The 18,575-nt window shown below is 37.1% G+C and overlaps 1 protein-coding gene across 13 annotated transcripts in view; it reads left to right on the top strand.

The window, feature by feature from the left end:
• The window catches only part of CTNNA2 (catenin alpha 2), a 1,147,855-nt gene that overhangs the window by 912,770 nt on the left and 216,510 nt on the right, over positions 1-18,575 (top strand). For all 13 annotated transcript variants that reach the window (XM_054474847.1, XM_054474848.1, XM_054474846.1 and 10 more), the window contains one exon: positions 6,821-6,973. In XM_054474847.1, the coding sequence (XP_054330822.1) occupies positions 6,821-6,973 (153 nt within the window). The remainder of the gene's footprint in view (positions 1-6,820; positions 6,974-18,575) is intronic.

The raw sequence follows: 18,575 nt of genomic DNA, 5'->3' as shown, positions 1-18,575 counted from the left end.
ACAACAGTGTAGTGTTAACAGTACCTCAGGGGCATACAGCAATAGCATTTGTAGCTCACTCGTCTGAGGTGGTCATCTTGGCCTGGCCTTCTCCTGTGTCTGGGTTCTGTTGCTCTTAATGGATCTAGGATGGCCTTGACAGTGATGACTGAGGTGACTCAGTCCTGGTCAATAGGTTTGTCACCCTTTTCCTGGGACAGGCAGTCTAGCCTGGGCACGTGCTTCTCATGGGGATGGCAGAGAACAAGACCAAGCCTGCCTAATGTTGAATGAGCCTTTCAAATGTCCACATACATCATGGTGGCCAACATCCATTGGCCCTAAACATGACACATGGCCAAGCCCAGAGTCACAGAGGGCAGGCACTACAGAGTTACATGGCAATGGTATGGATAGAAGGACATAGAAGAATAAGGTTATTCATGCAACAAATCTACTACAATTATCTATTCCATCAGTGAGACATGTTCCTAACTTTTATACTGACTATCAGCACTCATAGAGAAAAAAATCTAAGGGCACATATGTCGATCTGGCTGTTGATCTGGCTCCATTATAAGTGTTGCTGATGATGACAGTTGTACTTTTGATTGATCCAGCAGACCTGAATGAATTTGGTGGATGATGAATGAGATGGGTAGGGAAAAGCACAGGTCCTGATAGAGGTAATTGGTTCCATTAAAAAGAGATGCTAGTATCCCAATTAAAATGATTTTGCTTCATGAAAGACAGTTGGTTTCATCAAGATAATGACCAGAGAATTTCGTGTTTCTCTTATAAGGAAAACTAAATAAAGCAAGGACCATGATTATTCTTTAAATGTCTTCCCCAGGCTTTATAGATATGCCTCTCCTCCCCCTACCTGCTCCCACCCCAACCTGAACAACGAAGAGTGCCTTCATTACCATTGGAGTGCGCATTGATGGCAACTTGTCTTATTAAAGAGGCTTTGGATAGATTATAGCACTGACTGATTACCCTAATTGACCTTCAGACTGGCTAAACTTTGCCGGACTTAATGAAGCTCACTACTTGTCAAGCCCCCTAGGCTGGATGGCTCCTGGCTCAGTCACTTTGTTGCTTTGATTTTACATTTTTAATGACAATTATACCACATAGCTTAAGGAAATATGGCAGAACATGTCAGTAATCGTGTAAGGCCTGGAGCAGCCATATTCATGGAAAGATTTAAGGCTTCAGATTTTTTGAGCCTATTTGAAATCACCCTCTAACCCCAGTTTTAACCTTGGCTGGTATTTCTTAAATCATTGTAATGAAGAAGTTAACACTATTATTCTTAACAAGATTTTTGTAAACATTTATCTAAATGACAGGATAGATGTTAAATGGTCAGGCATTTATTAAACATCATCTACCCAGCCTCAACTTGGGTGTTAACTTTTATTTCTGAAAGTCAAGATGGCATTGGGTTGCTCAGACACATAGCCAATTCTGCCTAAAGATTGGCATGCAAAAGGCTTCAATTGCGGGGAAGGTTTAGCAAAGAAAGCTTTCATCCTGAAGGAGAAACAGGATTGATTAGTAGTAGCTACTTGGAGCACTGTGTTGAAAAGGATTATAAAGTAGTATTTGAGCTCTGCATAAAAGAATGCAGCAATTGATTAATCATGTCTGGGGTGGGCATAGAAAGGAAGAGTTGTAGCATACTTGCCATTCCTGTCCTAGTTCATAGCTTTTGATCTTGTTCCTTATAAACAACTCTTCACCTTTTAATTATTTCTTATAAATGTATCTCTATTTATTTTCAGCTTCCACTCATGCTTGAATCCCTGAATTAGTTTTCTGCCAGATCTTTTCTTTGCTGGCCACTTTTTTGTTTTCGGGTCAGTATCTGGGTTCCTTTTCTGTGTTCAGAGAATTCCTCATGTTATGAATCTCTGTATAAGAAGCTTAAATGGCTAAAACACTTGTTTTCAAAGAATACTTTCCTCCCGGCCGCTACCTCCTGTACTCTTGCAACTAGTTGAGGATGTATGACCCAGAGTTCTGGTCTCTGTTTCACCCAGATGAAAAGCAGGTCTGCCTAACATTTTGAATCAAAACCTATTGTCACAAAGACACAGGGTGTCTTAACATTTCTGAATTTTGCCCATTTTGTGAACTGACAGATCAATCTTTCTACTTAAATCAGCTAGAATTAATTTCTAATGCTTGAGACCAAGAACTTGACAACAGGTCTTCTAGGGAGGCATTCCTCAAACTTTATACTGTGGAATAATCACCTAGGCATCTTATTAAAATGCAGATTCTGGTTAAAAGCAGGTCTGGGTGGAGCCTTGGTTTTGCATTTCTAATAAGCTCCCAGGAAATGGCAGTGGTACTGGCCAGTGGCCCACACTTCAAGTAGAAAGGATCTAAATAAGGGAAGGCAGAGTTCATAGGAAAATAAAAAGTCTATTTCCAAGTTAAATGAGGGCAGGCCAACTACTGTAGCTAATAAACTTCAAAATGTACAAAGGCTCCGAACAACAGAATTGCATTTCTTAATAATGTACAATACTGGGTCAGTAACAGAACACTAGGCAGTTCTCCTTCATGTATGCAGGGGCCTAAGTTAATTGGGAGGCAGGGAATGTCTTTTATCTTCAACTCAAAGCACCTCTATCTTTGGCCAGTGGGAGCCTCCTGTTATTCTGGCATGCCCCTGGGAGTCTTTGACAGTTCTTTGCTACCTGGCATGACAAGATATTTCAAGCGTATTTGTACACTCCTGGCCTCAGGGTGCCTGGAATCAGCCCTTTCTCCATGAAGCTCTGTTTTTTTTGTTTTTTTCTTTTTTTGTAGTGGAAAATTGTTTTTCAAGTTGTTCATCACTACTAGGCTAGCCATTATTTTCAGTCTTTTTCATTAGACAGAACTGAGAAAGTGTTTGCAAGTATGCATATGTTTTCAATTTAAAATCTCATGTTTTCAAACGTTGGCAAGGATATGGAGAAAGGAAAGCTTTGAACGTTGTTTGTGGGAATGTAAATTAGTACAATCATAGAAAACAGTATGGAGGTGCCTCAAAAAATTAAAACTAGAACTTCTGGGTAGAATCTGATGGAAATAAATCAACATCTCAGAGATATCTGCACCCCCATGTTTATTGCAGCATTATTTATGATAGCCAAGACATGGAATCAACCAAGTATCCACTGACAGATAAATGGATAAAAAATGTGATAGACAGATAAATAGATATATACACAATGAAATATTATTAACCATATAAAAATAGAAATCTTTTATATGTGACAACATGGATGTACTTGGAGGGCATTGTGCTTAGTGAAATAAGCCAGACAGAGAAAGACAAATATTATATGGCATCACTTATATATGGAACCTAAAAACAAACAAACAAACAAGAGGTGGAACTCGCGGAAACAAAAAGTAAGCCAGTGGTTGCTAGGGGCTGGAAGTGGGGGTGGTGAAATGGGAAATGCTGGTCAAAGGGTACAAACTTTAAGTTATACAGTGAATAAGCTATAAGAATCTAAAATACACCATGATGACTATCAAAAATGCTGTGCTGTATGCTTGAAATTTGCTAAGAGAGTAGATCTTAAGTGTTCTCACCAATAAAGAAAAAAAAAGGTAGCTATATGAGGGAATGTATATGTTAATTAACTCAGTTGTGGTAATCATTTCACAATATGTATGTTTATAAAAAATGTATGTTTATCAAATCATCATGTTATACACTTTAAATATATACAATTTTATTTGTCAGTTATACCTTGATAAAGCTGAATCAAATCCTATGTGTTTCTACTGACATTTCAAAATTCAGATCTAACATTGGAGAAGTTTTCTTTACTTTCTTTCCCACCAACACTCCTGGTTAGCAAGGACATAGGAAATGATAAATTAAAATTTGATAGTTAATAATTTGCTTTATTCTACCTTTAAACATAATAATGTTGGAATAATAATATTCATACTTCCCCTATAATTAAAATTACTTAAAATACTTAAAATATTTTGGTATTTTCTATTCCCTTTCTTGTCCCCTTTTTACAATGTTGTAATGTGTCTTTATTGTCAGAGTATATAAACATTTATACTATATTCTATCACTTTTTACATTAATATTTTCCTAGTTATTTTAATTCTTAAAATATTTTATTTCTTAAAATAACTAGATAGGAAAGGGTCATGAGAAAAATATTCTGAGTTCTTGGATTTTTATTAGATTTTCTATGCCTTATATCCTTGAAAGTCAGTTTTGCTGGTTATAAAATTCTTAGTTTACATTCTCTTTCCTTGAGTATCTTAAAGACAATATTTTCCTTTGGCATAAATCTTTACTATTAAAAATCTGGTGATGATCTATTTTTTCTTGTATAAGTCATACGCTATATTTGCTGAAATGCAATTTTTTCCCCCTCATTTTTCTTTAGAATTCAGTCATTTTACTGGAAAATATCTTGGTTGATAATTACGGGTCAGTCTTCTCAGGTACATGATACATTATTTCAGATTGTAGGTTATTTGTTTAATTTTAAATTTTTTATTTTTCATTAGCATATATATGTTTGTGGAGTACAATGTGATATTTTGATATATGTATATATTATGAATGATTAAATTAAGCTAACATATTCATCACCTTACATACTTTTTTTTTGGTGAGAACATTAAAAACCCACCTTATCAGCAATTTAAAAATATACAGTATTAGAATATAGTTTTAATACATACATATATTCTGGAAAGTTTTCATTGATTACAATTTTTGGTATTCATTCTGTTTTCTTGTTTTGATTTTCTTTATTCATGGACCCCCTGGTAGCCGTGTATTGACTTTTCTTTGCCTATCTTCAATATTTGTCACATTTTCTAAAATGGTTTTTTAGTCTTTAAAAAATATTTTTTGGATTTGAAACTTTTCCTTATTTTATTTATCTTATGGCATTTGGTGTGGTGTTTATTCATTCTTAGTCTTTTTCAAATGATTTTCTTTTATTTATAATTCTTTCTTGAGTTTCATGACCTAATTCTTTAGTTTTTCTTATTCTAATTTATCATGTTCTTCCATATTTTATATTATTTTTGTGATGTTTTTAATTTATTTGAAACGGTAGGTTACAGTTTGAATCTATTTTATAAGCATATCTTTCTGGCATGCTTTCAGTGTGCCTAGGGATGATGATATTATGTTTCTTAATCTAATTTTTCTTATAACTTTGAATGAGATTTGGCCTTGATAATTTTAAATTGTTCATTTTTGTGCACATTATCTTCCTGAAGGCTTAGAGAGAGGCTTGATGCAGACAGCTTTTCAAGCTTCCCAGAGCAATCACTTCTGTTATTTTTGTGTGGTATTAAAAACTATGTTTGTCTAATTGTTGAGATAACCTGAATCTTCTTATCTCCCCTACTTTATCTCAACCTTCTCTTTCTTTTGTCTCTGTTGTCCCTGTCAAGTTCAATTTTGATTCCACTCTAAATATTTTTTCCTCCATTGTGGGCCTGTTCTGGAAGAGAGCCACGACAGGTCAATTTCAAGTGTTCACTGTAGGATCTCCTTCAGACCTTCTTACCCTAGGCACTGCCATTTGTTAACTTATGACTGCAGACAAGTTATTTAACTTTTTAAAGTCCCAGCTTCTTCATTTGAAGAACTAGTATAAGAATCATTCCTATCTCATAGTGTGTAATAGGAATGAAATGATATAATATGCAAAGATTTTAGCTGAGTAAATGACACATTATACATGAGCTCACCAATAACCAACATTATCCCAGGCAGTAATTTAATACACTTTGTCAAATGAGTATGTGGGAGATGTTAACTTTACATAGACTTTATTACATTTTATATGGTAAAATGTCAAACACAATTCAGAGTTAAACCAAACTAAGTTATACATACTTTCATTGCATACCTTATGGTAATTAGTGCAAAAAGGAATTGAGATTTGTTCTTAATTTTCCTTGTTCTGACCAATAACGAACGTGTGTGTGTCATCCTATCAAGAGATTCACTTGAATGCTCCTGGGTAGGTATATTTGTTTGGAAAACAAGCAGAGTATTTATCATCTTCTCTTCTGTTTATTTTTATGTATATCCCATATACGTTCAGATAATTATGAACAAAACAGCACCAAGGTAATTTTTCAGGGACAGTTTCATTTTATTTTCAAGCAGCTGCGCTGTTTTCTATTTTAACAATGTGGGAATGATGTATAATTATGCATTGTTAGAAGATTTGGGCTTGTTTATTCTCATTTATCTTGAAGAATAATTATAAGTATTTCTGGAACATAGCAACTATGTCATCATAGCACCTGGGCACAAACAGTTTTGAGATTGTTAGATGTTTCATGTTTCTGCTTCTATCTAACACAAACAATGGATCTAGAATGGGCAGGAGACTGCACAGTGGCCAAGTTTCACGGTTGGCTTCAAAGTTTAGATCTTTATCCAAAGTTCTCCTGACTTGTTGGTTGATGCCTAGATTTTTCCTTTTCAAAGAGCCTGAATTCTTCAACTGTGTCATGATTCAAAACATCCAGAAGGTTCAGGTCAATGAAGGATGAGAGAAGACCTTTGATGTTAGAGGACCCATAGTGTGTATTGAGCAACAGGCCATTTATGTAACTTTCAAGTTGACATATAATATGTTTAATTCACATGCTTCCATCAGTCATTGGTTTTCCTTTAATAATATAAGCACTGGGAAAATTTTAAAAATAAAATAGGAATATTATCTCCATGGGTAATGAGAGCTCAAAAACAGTTTAGAAAAAAATGGACAATTATACTATTTCTTAATTGTATGTCATTTTTTGTTTTTGTTTCATTTTGTAGCTTCGGAAAGCAGTGATGGATCACATATCTGATTCTTTCTTGGAAACCAATGTTCCTTTGCTAGTTCTCATTGAGGCTGCAAAGAGCGGAAATGAAAAGGAAGTGAAAGAATATGCTCAAGTTTTCCGTGAGCATGCCAACAAACTGGTAGAGGTAAGTGTGGAGGGGCCTGAAGACTAGAGTTTACCAATGGGTTCAATCTCTGCATATGGCTCTTAGAATTTCACTAGAGAGATATCCTATTGTATTTTTGGAGAAATAAAGTCCTGGAATCATTCCTTCCTTTACTTTCTGATTACTGTACCGCCTTTCGAAGGAATCAAGCTATGAATCATCTTTCTTTTATCTATCTCACAATTCTAAGCATGCTCCGAAACATATCTGCCATTTTTCCTGAACAACAAGCAGGAGCTGAAACAAAAGAAGTAGAAGGGAACTCTGGAGTGCTGAATACCAGCTTTGATTTGAGGGAGTAAATTAAAATTTCTGAATGGAGGCCTAGGACACTTCTCCTTTTTCCCACCTCAAACCCCTGTCCACTCCACCCAGTGGTGCCTAGATGCTGTCGACACTGAGAACTTGTGAAAAAAAAAAAAAACCTACCTTCCCCAAAGAGATGTTTGAACTTTTGGTGGAAGATCTTGGGGCAGTACTAGGGTAAGTTAAGCATTGTAAGTATATTTTATGTGTTAGAGGAATCTGTGGGAGTTGCTTTATAAATGCAAAATTTTACGGCATAATATTGAAAAAAATATTGTACAAAGTAAATGATAACTAGGCTGCCTAAATTTAGGAGCTGAAAACGAACAGCCTGGCAAAGGTAGGATTAGTGATGTGGGGCTAAATACAATAGAAAATAGAGATGTTACACAAGAAATATGTGTGCTAGAGAACAAGAGCCCAGGAGGGATGAGGATGGATCCTGGAAAATTTAAGGAATGGTTATTAGGGCCAGGTTAAACTTTTACAGGCTCTGAGCGCTTAATCCTACCACCACCACCACCACCACTGTGATGCATTCCCACTTTAATTCACAATAAAATAAAATCACTTAAAATGACAGAAAACTTAAATGCAAGCTGAAAGGAAAATAAGTTCTTTTTTTTTTCATTTGGATGGAAAAATTAAAATCCTCAGAAAGTTCTTTAAATGTAAAATCCTCTCTGCTTTTCCTGGAGTGGGTGATGGGGGTGGTGGTCGGTTTAGTTGCATGCTAAGCACCTGCTTAGTTTGCTCCTTGGTTAATCCAGCACTGCAGGTGCCTCGGGCTGAAGACACCCAGCCAGCAGGAAGTCCTATGTCAAGCCTCTGCTTCTCTAGGATACAGGCTGAGCCATCACCCATGACAGCAGTCAGCAGGTTCTATGTGCAAAAGCCTTGGCCACAATAATGGAAGCTTTGAACTTCCTGCCATAACCCCAATGTCTTGAGACAATACCAGCCTAGAGCTAAAACTAGGGTAATACAATGTCAAAGCAGTTTTTCTGGCTCTGTTCTCTCATATCAGGCAAGCCTTCTATCACCCTTCACATTCCACCTACATGCTCGGAGAGTTCACTTAGATAGCTAAGTGATCCAGAGTCTTTTCCAAGGTTGACCTTGGAAGCTCTGATCACTTTCATGTTTTGAGAAGGGGAAGGCAGAGAAGGAGGAGGATATGGGTACAGAAGGAAGGGAAGAAAGAGGAGGAAAAAAAAAATAATGCTGATGGGTGCTACAAAACTTTAAATATTCACATGTAATAAAATAATGTTAGCATATAAATATACCATCCCATCTACATAATTACAACATTTACAAGATAACTGCAGAGTTTACTGAAAATATTAATTGATGGTGTGTTGTAGACACTCTGGATGAAGAATGGGACATGGATTTCAAGTCGTGTGATAAACATCTACTTTCGGTCCTATTAGTGCCTTTACTTCATTTGCAGGACATATTTGAATTTCAAACTTAACATCTTGTGTAAATATGAGACTGGGGCCAAAGACCCAGCTTTTTCCACTCACTCTCCTTTCTCCTGTGACAGGCCCTGGACACATCCACCCTTTCCCCTTATTCTGTCTTTAGGTTCCATTGTAGGTAAATCTGTTCACTACATGTGATTCTTGATCCTCAGCTTGTGACAGAAGCTGAAAGCTTAGATTACTTGCAGCTCCACGTTTCAGAAAACTGCACTTTGCCTCCATCAGGTATTCCCTTCATTTCCCATGGATGGTCACTGTGGCCAGCAGCATTTTAATATCTTGATGCCTAGGAGATACAGGGGCTAGTGTGGGGTCTGGCCTCTGTTTGACTAGGGAGTAACTGAAATCTACAAGTTTGCATATATACAAAAAAAAAAACAAAAAAAACCCAAACTTGAACCACTGAGCTGAGTGTTAGCCTTTTTCTAGTTTTGAAAAGTGTGTGGATATGGGCACCTTTCTTAGTTTCTGTGTCTGTAACATGAAAAAGTCGTTTGTATATTGATTTTATATCCATTGAACTTGATAAATTCAGTTACTAATTCTAAAATTTTGATAATTTCCTTTTGGATTTTCTATGTACATGGTCATGTGCCTGCAAATTATGACTGTTGTATTAGTCTGTTCTCATGCTGCTAATAAAACATATCATATGCAAGACTGGGTAATTTATAAATGAAAGAAGTTTAATTGACTCACAGTTACACATATGTGGGGAGGCCTCACAATCATGGCAGAAGGCAAAGGAGGAGGAAAGACACATCTTACATGGTGGCAGGCAAGAGAACTTGTACGGGGGAAGTCCCCTTTATAAAACCATCAGATATCATGAGACTTATTCACTACCAGGAGAACAGTATGGGAAAAACCACCTCCATGATTCAATTATCTCCACCTGGAATCACCCTTGACACATGAAGATTATTACGACTCAAGGTGAGATTGAATATGAACACAGCCAAACCATATAAGTGTATTTCTTCTTTCCCAATACTTATAGTTTGTTTTTTTTCCCTTGCATTATAGTACTAGCTAGGACCTACAGTACAATATTGTGGTGATAAATATTTTTGTGATTTCTGGATCTCGGTGGGGAAATTTCAATTCTTTCCCATTAATTATATTGTTTGCTTTATGTTTCTTTCAGATACTTTAATTAGGTCAAGCTAGTTCTAGTACCCATTTGCCAAAATACTTTTAAAAAACTATGAATAACTATAGAATTGTATCAAATGCTTTTTCTGCAGATGTTGAGATGATTTTCTCGTCTCCTTTATTCTCTTTCAGAGGTATCGATATCAAAGTTATGCTTTCCCTTAAAAAATGAAATGAAAATTTTTTCTTCTGTCTATTTTTTGGAAGTGAATGTGTAAGATGAGCCTCATTTATTTTTTAAATGTTTGGTAGAATTCACTGATAAAACAATGTGAGTGTGGGGATTTATTTGTGGAAAGGTTTAAAATCATATGACTATTTAAATTTTTTAAATTTCTTTTAAGGTCAGCTTTGTTAATTTGCCTTCTAGGAATTTGTCATTTAATTTTCTAATTTACTGGCATAAAATTGTCCATAATACATTTGTATTTTTTGTTAGATGTATAAGGATCTGCAGTACGGTTTCTTTTTTCCCCACTCCTCATTTAACTAATTAGTATTTTCTCTTTTTTCCTTGATTTGTTTTGCAGATAGTTTATCAATTTTAAAAATAAGCTTTCAGCTTTATAGATTTGTTTGTATTCTATTTTATTTGTTTCTGCCCTCTTTATAGTTCTTTTTTTTTTTTTCCCTGCTTTCTTCCAGTAAAACTTACTTCTTCTTTTCTAACTTATTGGAATGGATAATCATGTCATTAATTTCTTGCCTTTCTTATTTTAGTGCTGTACTCATTTAAGGATATAAATTTCCCTCTAATCTATGCTTAAGTCTGGTTATTTCCTACTGCCCTAATTTTAAGTTCACTTATCCATGTATGTCAAATGTACTTAAAACTTATATATTGAGTTCAATTTTTTTTTAAATTTCTAGTTGATTCTTTTTTAAAGGGACTCCAATTCTCTAGTAAAATTTATTATCAGGTCATCTCCTTTAAAAAAATATTAATCACAGTTATTTCAAAAGCCTAAGTCAAAGAACTCCAATGTTTGGATCAATTTTATTTTTGTTTTGGGGCGGCTCCACAGATGGCAGCCCCCAACACATCCAAAATCCACTGGGATGTTAATATCGATGATGCAACACACCCACCAAGAGGGTCCAGACAGGTTTATTGCTCATGTAATGGGACTTCAGGGACAGCAGAGCAGGCAACCATGCTAGTTCATAATGGTTCAAACAAAGAGAAGAATAAGTGGGTTTAGTTCTTATCATGTTGGGGCATGTGGCTGGGATCAGGATTTCTATGTGACAGCCAGGATTTGAGTGGTTTGTATTTCCCAATAGCAATAAAAAGGTGGCCCCTCTTATCAGTTTGCCCATTTTGGGGACAAAAGGGAAATGGGGGAAGGGTAGGACTGACTTAAAAACTGTCAGCAAGCATTCTTTTTTTTTTGAGATGGAGTCTCGCACTGTCGCCTGGGCTGGAGTGCAGTGGCGTAATCTCTGCTCGCTGCAACCTCTGCCTCCTGGGTTCAAGCAATTCTCCTGCCTCAGCCTCCCAAGTAGCTTGGATTACAGGTGCCCGCCACCAGGCCCAGCTAATTTTTGTATTTTTAGTAGAGACGGGGTTTCACTATGTTGGCCAGGCTGGTCTCAAATTCCTGACTTTGTGATCTGCCCTCCTTGGCCTCCCAAAGTGCTGGGATTACAGGCGTGAGCCACCGTGCCTGGCCCAGCAAACATTCAAAATAGATTAGGACTGTTCGTTACAGTTCACCCTTATTGTCTGACTGATGACTGGAATGTGCCATGTTTTATTTTATTGAATTTAGACATGTTTAAGTGAACTATTATGGGATCCTATGAGGCTTTGAAAATGGAGACAGACTTTATTGCTTGTCTGTTTTTATTAATTTTTCTTGTGATTGTGTCTTGTGATATGCTGGGTGATATTGGATTGAATGGCAAACATTTGTGTGGACAAATATAGAGGGTCTGGATAATGTGTTCTCCTTCCAGAGAGGACTCACCCTATTTTCTGTTGGGCAGCAGAGAGGCAGACCATCTCATTACAATCAAAGATCAAAGTGACTTGAACCTAGGTTGTAGCACTTCTAAAGTTTAGCTTACCCTTCTTTCACCACAGTCCTGAAGAATAATCTTCCAGGGTGGCCAACTGAGGATCAGATGTGTCACCTCATTTGTGAATCACAAGCCCCAATTTTTGTTTTTTAACACCACGAGACTGAGTTTGCTTTGCCTTTCTTTTTGGATAGTCTCAATTTGCTTCTTGCCTGTTGCTATTTGTAACTTAATTGACTGTCGGACGCCTTGGGGAAAAACTGGGGATGAAGCACCAAGCTCGCTTCTTTGAACCTCTCTTCTCTATGGGATCTTAAGTCCGAGTTGGCTGCCTCAGCGGGGCTGTGCTCAGCTCCATTTTTTGCCTCCTCAGCCCTATGAGATTGCTGAAAACTCCAAGGAATTCTCTTCCTCTCAGCAGCGACCTTCTTTCTGACTTCTCAGATTCTCCTTCAACACTAAGAATTAGCAAATCCCAGCGAGGGTGACTGGAGTGACAGGCGGAAGGTTAGGCTCCCCTCAATGAGCCTCTCTTTTTGATGTAGTTTAAGTTTTGACATCTTTGGCAGCTCTCCTGTGCTTTCAAGCAAATTGCTTTTATTGTGTATATCTAGTGGTTCTCAGCAGGCAAGTGGGTCTCTTGTAGGCTACTCCATCATGTCAAGAAGTGCAAATTCCTGAGAGGGCTCATTTAGATAAGTGTATGGTGTTTTGTTGTTGTTGTTGTTTTTGTTGTTAGTATTTTTAGTCAGACATCTTTTTATCCAGTGGAAATTGTGGGACTTACACACCTCAAATAAATGAATAAATCAATAAAAACAGTTCTGACTGAACTGAAATAAAAAGCTTGGAGGTCTACTTCCTACAATTCCCTCCCTTAATGCCTCTTCTCCGCATTAAGCACAACCTTCCAATCCTTCCCAGGGCACCTTTGATCTCTGTTTGAAAACCTCTGATGAATCTCTACATTTCCATTAATCACATAGGAATCATTCATAAATACATGAAATAATCAATCTATGAATCAGTGATGATGGTTTTAGTCCTTAAACATTTTTCTTAAGTTTAATGATAGTATATTCAGTTTGCTATCTATTTTTATGGTTTTTTTTTCACTTGTATTTGTGTGCCATTTTTTCCCAGTTTGACGTTCATAAAAATAGAGTCTATGAAGTGATTGGGCCCTTTCACAACCTACAGAAGTTGAGAACCTTAGAAAAGTCCTAGGAAGGACAGTTTTAGTATATATAAAATATTAGTAAAATGTTCATAGGAAAAATAATATGGGTTTTCATAATTGCTTTAACAAGTGAAATTTTGAGAAGTTTTTGTTGTTGTTGTTGTTGTTTTCTCCACAATATTTAAAACATTTAATAAAATTTGGGGAAACTTCCACTGGGGTGTGTTGATTAGAATTTAACCGGTCAACTATGATGTAAAGTCACTATAGGAAGTATCATCTGCAGAACTAGATAAAATAATTATTAGTAATTTTCTCTCATCTTCAGAATCATGCCCTTCTAAAGATTAGCTAAGGACTTCAGGGTGGGGCCGACCCTGAGGGTATGCTGAGCTGATCCAGAAACACCTGTTGTACGTCATGTCTAAGCCTTCTGGAGAAATGGAGTGCAAATTATGGCAACTCAGCAGCAAAGCAGTTCGGTCAGGGCTGGGGTGGAGTGGATGTAAATTGGGCACAAAATATGCATAGCCACAATGAAAATAAAAGCTAATCTTGAAAATGAGATGCAAGATCAATATAACTATTTTGGGCCTCTGAACTTGTTTTATTCCTTCCATTGCTTGCCTGCTCAGTCAACCTGCCTGCTTTCCCTTCTCCCCCCATCTCTACCATGCACACCTCAGTGCAAGCCACACACTCTATTGTGCGGGCAACTGCAGTGGCCTCCCCACAGGCCTCTTTTATCTGCCTGGCCCTCTACAGTCCCTTCTGCACAGAGCAGTCAGAGTGAATTTCTAATAATGCAAATAAAATCATATAATTTCCCTGGCTGAGGCCATTCAGAGACTTCCTCTTCTTATCAGGTTAAAGACCAACATTGTAAAGAAGCTTACGTGGCTTTCAAGATTTGATCTTCTCTTCAGTCTTCAGGCTCACCGTCCTGTCCCCTCCTTCCTCCACCACCCCCAACAAGGAATCAGCCACACTTGCCATCTTTTGCTTGTTAAATGTGCCATGCTCCCTCCCATCCTAGACCTATGCTTGTGTTGTTTGTTTCCTGATGCATTCCCCACTCTATCCTTTCCTCTAGTTTCTAGGCATTGTTCAGCTTTCAGCCTGAATATCATGGCCCCAGGTGGGATCAGTTCCTTATGTCTTTCACTTCATGACATCCCATTTACTTTAGGATTGTAACCATTCAGCTCTACAACTGTATGCTAGTTCTTCTGCTTAGTTTACCAATTCCTTTAGGAAACAGATCATGTCTAATTGAATCCTAACTACAACCCAGCTCCTAGCCAAGTGCCTAGCATATAGCAGGTATTCAAGAAAGAGATGGTGCTTAAAAGGGAATAAAATAATAAATGTAGCCAGTGATGTTGCCAGCTTTTGGGCCCCTGAGGTAATATATTTCAATAGCACAGTTGTAGGATCCTAAAGGTCACCTTGGGGATCAGCAGTAAAGAGGCATTGTACTTTTTTAATTGTCTAATTTATTACCAAGAAGAAATTTCAAATCTGTGAAGAACTAATGTGAAGAAATACTATTTGTACCAAGTAGAAAACACCTGCTGTTTGCTACTAGGCTCCATGAGGAGTTGAATTAACTCTCTCAAGAGGCTCCCAAAGTTGTGTCCCTAACTCCACTATCATTCCTTTCCTGTCCTCTGCCTGACAAGCATGCTTTGGGTTTTCATCCTCAGCTAGTGGATGTGAGAGAGGGAGCTGGCTCTATCTGACAAAGTAAAGTACAGCACTGAAGCCATAGCAATGATGAGTTAGACAAGGGAATCTCAATTCTTTGCTTCATCTTCTTGACTTAGTTACTCCTGATAGCAGTGCCCCATGAAGGATGAGAAGCTGTATCTACTGGAAATGCAGGGCTTGGAAGTCAGAGTCAAACCCTAATATTCAGAATCGCTAATGTGATCATCCATCAGTTCAGCACCAGAGTGCCTTCCTTTCACCCTTGAGTAAATTGCTCTTCCCAATTAATCCTTCCCCTTGCACAATGCTGCATTCAGCAACATTTCCTGAGAGGCCCATGTGCTGATGCTGGTCTAGTTGCTGGCAACATAACCATGAACAAGTCAGAGGAAGTTCCTGCTCTCGTGGGACATGCATTCTTTTGGGAAAGATAAGAAAGGGAGAAGTAAGTGTATACTATGTAAGGCAGAACTATGTGCTGTAGCACAAAATTAAACAGAGTAGGATGATAAAGAATGAAGGAGGAGGGCATATGAGGTCGGGAAAGTCTTCCCTTCTAAGATGACTATTAAATAGAGATGTGAAGGGAGTGGAAGAACATTCCAGACTGTGAAAAAAACAAGTCCAAAGACCCCAGGGCAGCAGTGTGCTTTGCATGTTTGGTAGAAAACAAAGAGACCAGTGTGACTGGAGCTGAGAGTGAGAGGAAAAATTACAGAGATTAAATTGAGAGCTGGGTATAAAGATTTTGTAGTTTACTCCGATATTGAGTTCATTGGAAGGTTTTGAACAAAGGCATGACATAATCTGACTTCCATTTTTAAAAGTTCACAGTGCTGCTTGATGGAAAATATATCATAGAGTAATAAAAAGCAAAGAAAGAAGAATATGTAAAATGATATTGCAGTAGTCCAGCAAGTGATTAGTACTATGACTAGAAGAGAGGCAAGGTCAGTGGGAAGACATGGCTCGATTTTCCTGTATTTTGAAGGTTGAGCTGAGATATTGGATGTTGGGATGTGTGAGACAGAGAAGAGTCTGGGATGAATCCATATTTTGACAAGCTGCAGTGACATAATCAGTTGAAACATTAATAAAACATAGCCTACAATCCCAGACTGTTTCTCAGTTGGTTCTGGCTTCAGTTGTCTGATAGGTGTTGTCCTAATACCCCTACACAAATGTCCTGGGTTTAAATAAATGTAAGAGTTTTGTATGTTCCAGGGCCTTGTTTCAAACCATGAACTAAAAAGAAAATCTAGAAAAATTGCATCAAAAACTACATTGATGATGATCATGCCACTGCACTTCAGCCTGGGTGACAGAGTGAGACTCTTATCTCAAAAACAAAACAGAACAACAACAACAAAAAACTACATTGATGGAATTGGACCTCCATGCATTTTTTGAAGACAAACCCAATATTTTCATACCCCTTTTTCTCCTTGCTGCCTTCCTCAATCCAGCTAATAATATTTGAACTAGAACTGAGTTACTGAAATTTCTCTAATCAATTGAGCCATAGCAAGTCTGTAAATAATAATACTCTATAAGAGCTATTTTGTTCAGCTCACATATGTTAAACTTACAGTAAATTTTGTCATTTAAGAAGTATATATTCCAGTACTACTCTCCTCCATAATTTAAGAATTCCCCAATTCTTAAACTCTACCATATTTTGTAAGGTTTTCTATAATACACAATAAAGCATTACAGAAAAGTTCAAGGGCCCACCTTAGATTCTTAATAACTATTTAGATAGAAGGCTAGGGTTTTAAAATTAACTATTTATTACCTTATTTAATGCTTCTGACAACCTTATGAAGTAGCCATTATTTTTTACTTCAAATTACAGATGAGAAACCTGAGGTTTTAGGAAGTTTAATAATTTACCCAATGTCACATAGCTAGAAAGAGGCAGAATCCATGCGTAAGCCCAAGTATCCCAGACTCCAGAGACCACATTCTTAGCCACTGTGCCACACTGTCCCCAGGCTCTTATCCAAGGTATCTGTACAGCCTAAAGTCTGATCCTTCATGTAATTATTTAGTACAGTTTCTGGCCCCAAAGTAATTGCTTAAAGATGTTAGCTGCTGATGTTGGTATTATTGTATAGGCATTAAATTTCATGTCTTTGAAATCACATTTTAGAGAACAGCTTTATTTTACTGCCCATACCCTGAAAGTAATACGTATTGCTGCAGAAGAATTCTTATATACTAGTGGAATAGATCATGCCAACTGCTCTCAGGTACTGGTATTGGGCAGTAAACTAAGCTCACCCACTAGCTTCATGAGTCTTCACCTGCACAGCTTGCATCATTGATATCTGTTCAAATTACTAAATGCCACAGACTTTCAAGCTTGCTTGGAAGTTGGTGGAGTCCAAGGACATTCAGTATTTTTATGTCCAAGGTCTATTGCAGTGCTTGAATTAACTATGCACATAATGTAAATACTAGCAGGTAACATTTCAGTCTTTACACCATAGGCAAACTATAAAGCGTAGAGCCATGATTATTAAATCAATTTTTTTCATATGTAAAAGAAACCAACTATTAGTTTCCATGAAAACCTTCCAATGGACTCAAACATCTAAATAAAATACAAAATCTTTATACCCAGCCCTCAATTTCATCTCTGTAATTTTTCGCTGGCATTTAGATAAAAACTAACCATACCATATCTAAACCTCCAAATTATATTCCAATAGGTGAATTAAGTACCCTTACAAAGAAATATCCAGAAAATAGAGGGCAATTAACTATGTTGTCCCTACCTAAGGAGGAGAAAGAGAATCAACACTTAGCTTGTTCTCTATGCTAGATACCATGGTAATGTTCACACATTATCTCTTCTAATCCTCTAAGGAAGTGCTTTAATCGTTAATATTATAATTTTACAGATGAGAAACCTGAGGCTCAAGGAAACTAAAAGTAGCCTGACCAAAGTCACTAGATGATGGATGAGTGACAGAACCAAATGAATTCAAGTTCCCTGGGGTCCATGTTCTTTCTCCTGTTCCATATGCTTGCTCTACCTGTATAGATTCATATTTATAAATATTAACCTTGTACATTCCTTACCTGCCTACCCTCACCATAATAAAATCATAAGCCAGCATACTGGTAATATTGCTTAGTCTACTCTCCAAAGTTGAGGAAGAGTGGTGTGATGGATTAGAAAGATTCCCGGGAAACTGGCATCTGGACTTTAATAGTAGTGTTGCCACATCAGACATTAGAAGGTTACATTTCATGTTGCTTCTGCAGACAGGTAGAACATATTTGCTCTTTTGTTATACTAATTCGTTTTGCTGTTTCATCATCTAAGTAGGGAGGGTCTATTCTCTGCATGTATGTATATACCTATATATGTATGTTTTCTCTTGTATTTTGTGTTTTCTGCAACTGTTGAAAGGTGTGTATATTTTATGCAGCTACCTCAGAAAAGTTATAACCTTATATTGTTAAGATCAGACACCTTCAATGCAAAAATAAAAAAACCACCCCCCAGTAAAAATGATGTGGTATGTAAGAGCAAGAAGTGTTTTAATTGCCCAGGAAAAAAATCCTTCGATAGTCACTTGTTCAATTTCTTCTAACTCTAAGGGATTTTTAATGTCACAAAGCCTTCTAGCCAGCCTGAAGCTATAGTTGGAGAGGGATCGTGTATTGGGACATTGCTTTTTAGAACCAAAAATGAGTTTTCAGGTTT

Source organism: Pongo pygmaeus, chromosome 12 (assembly GCF_028885625.2).
Source record: "Pongo pygmaeus isolate AG05252 chromosome 12, NHGRI_mPonPyg2-v2.0_pri, whole genome shotgun sequence".
Taxonomy (NCBI): Eukaryota; Metazoa; Chordata; class Mammalia; order Primates; family Hominidae; genus Pongo; species Pongo pygmaeus.
The sequence above is the reverse complement of the archived record's forward strand: the minus strand, read 5'-3'. Positions and strand labels throughout refer to the sequence as shown.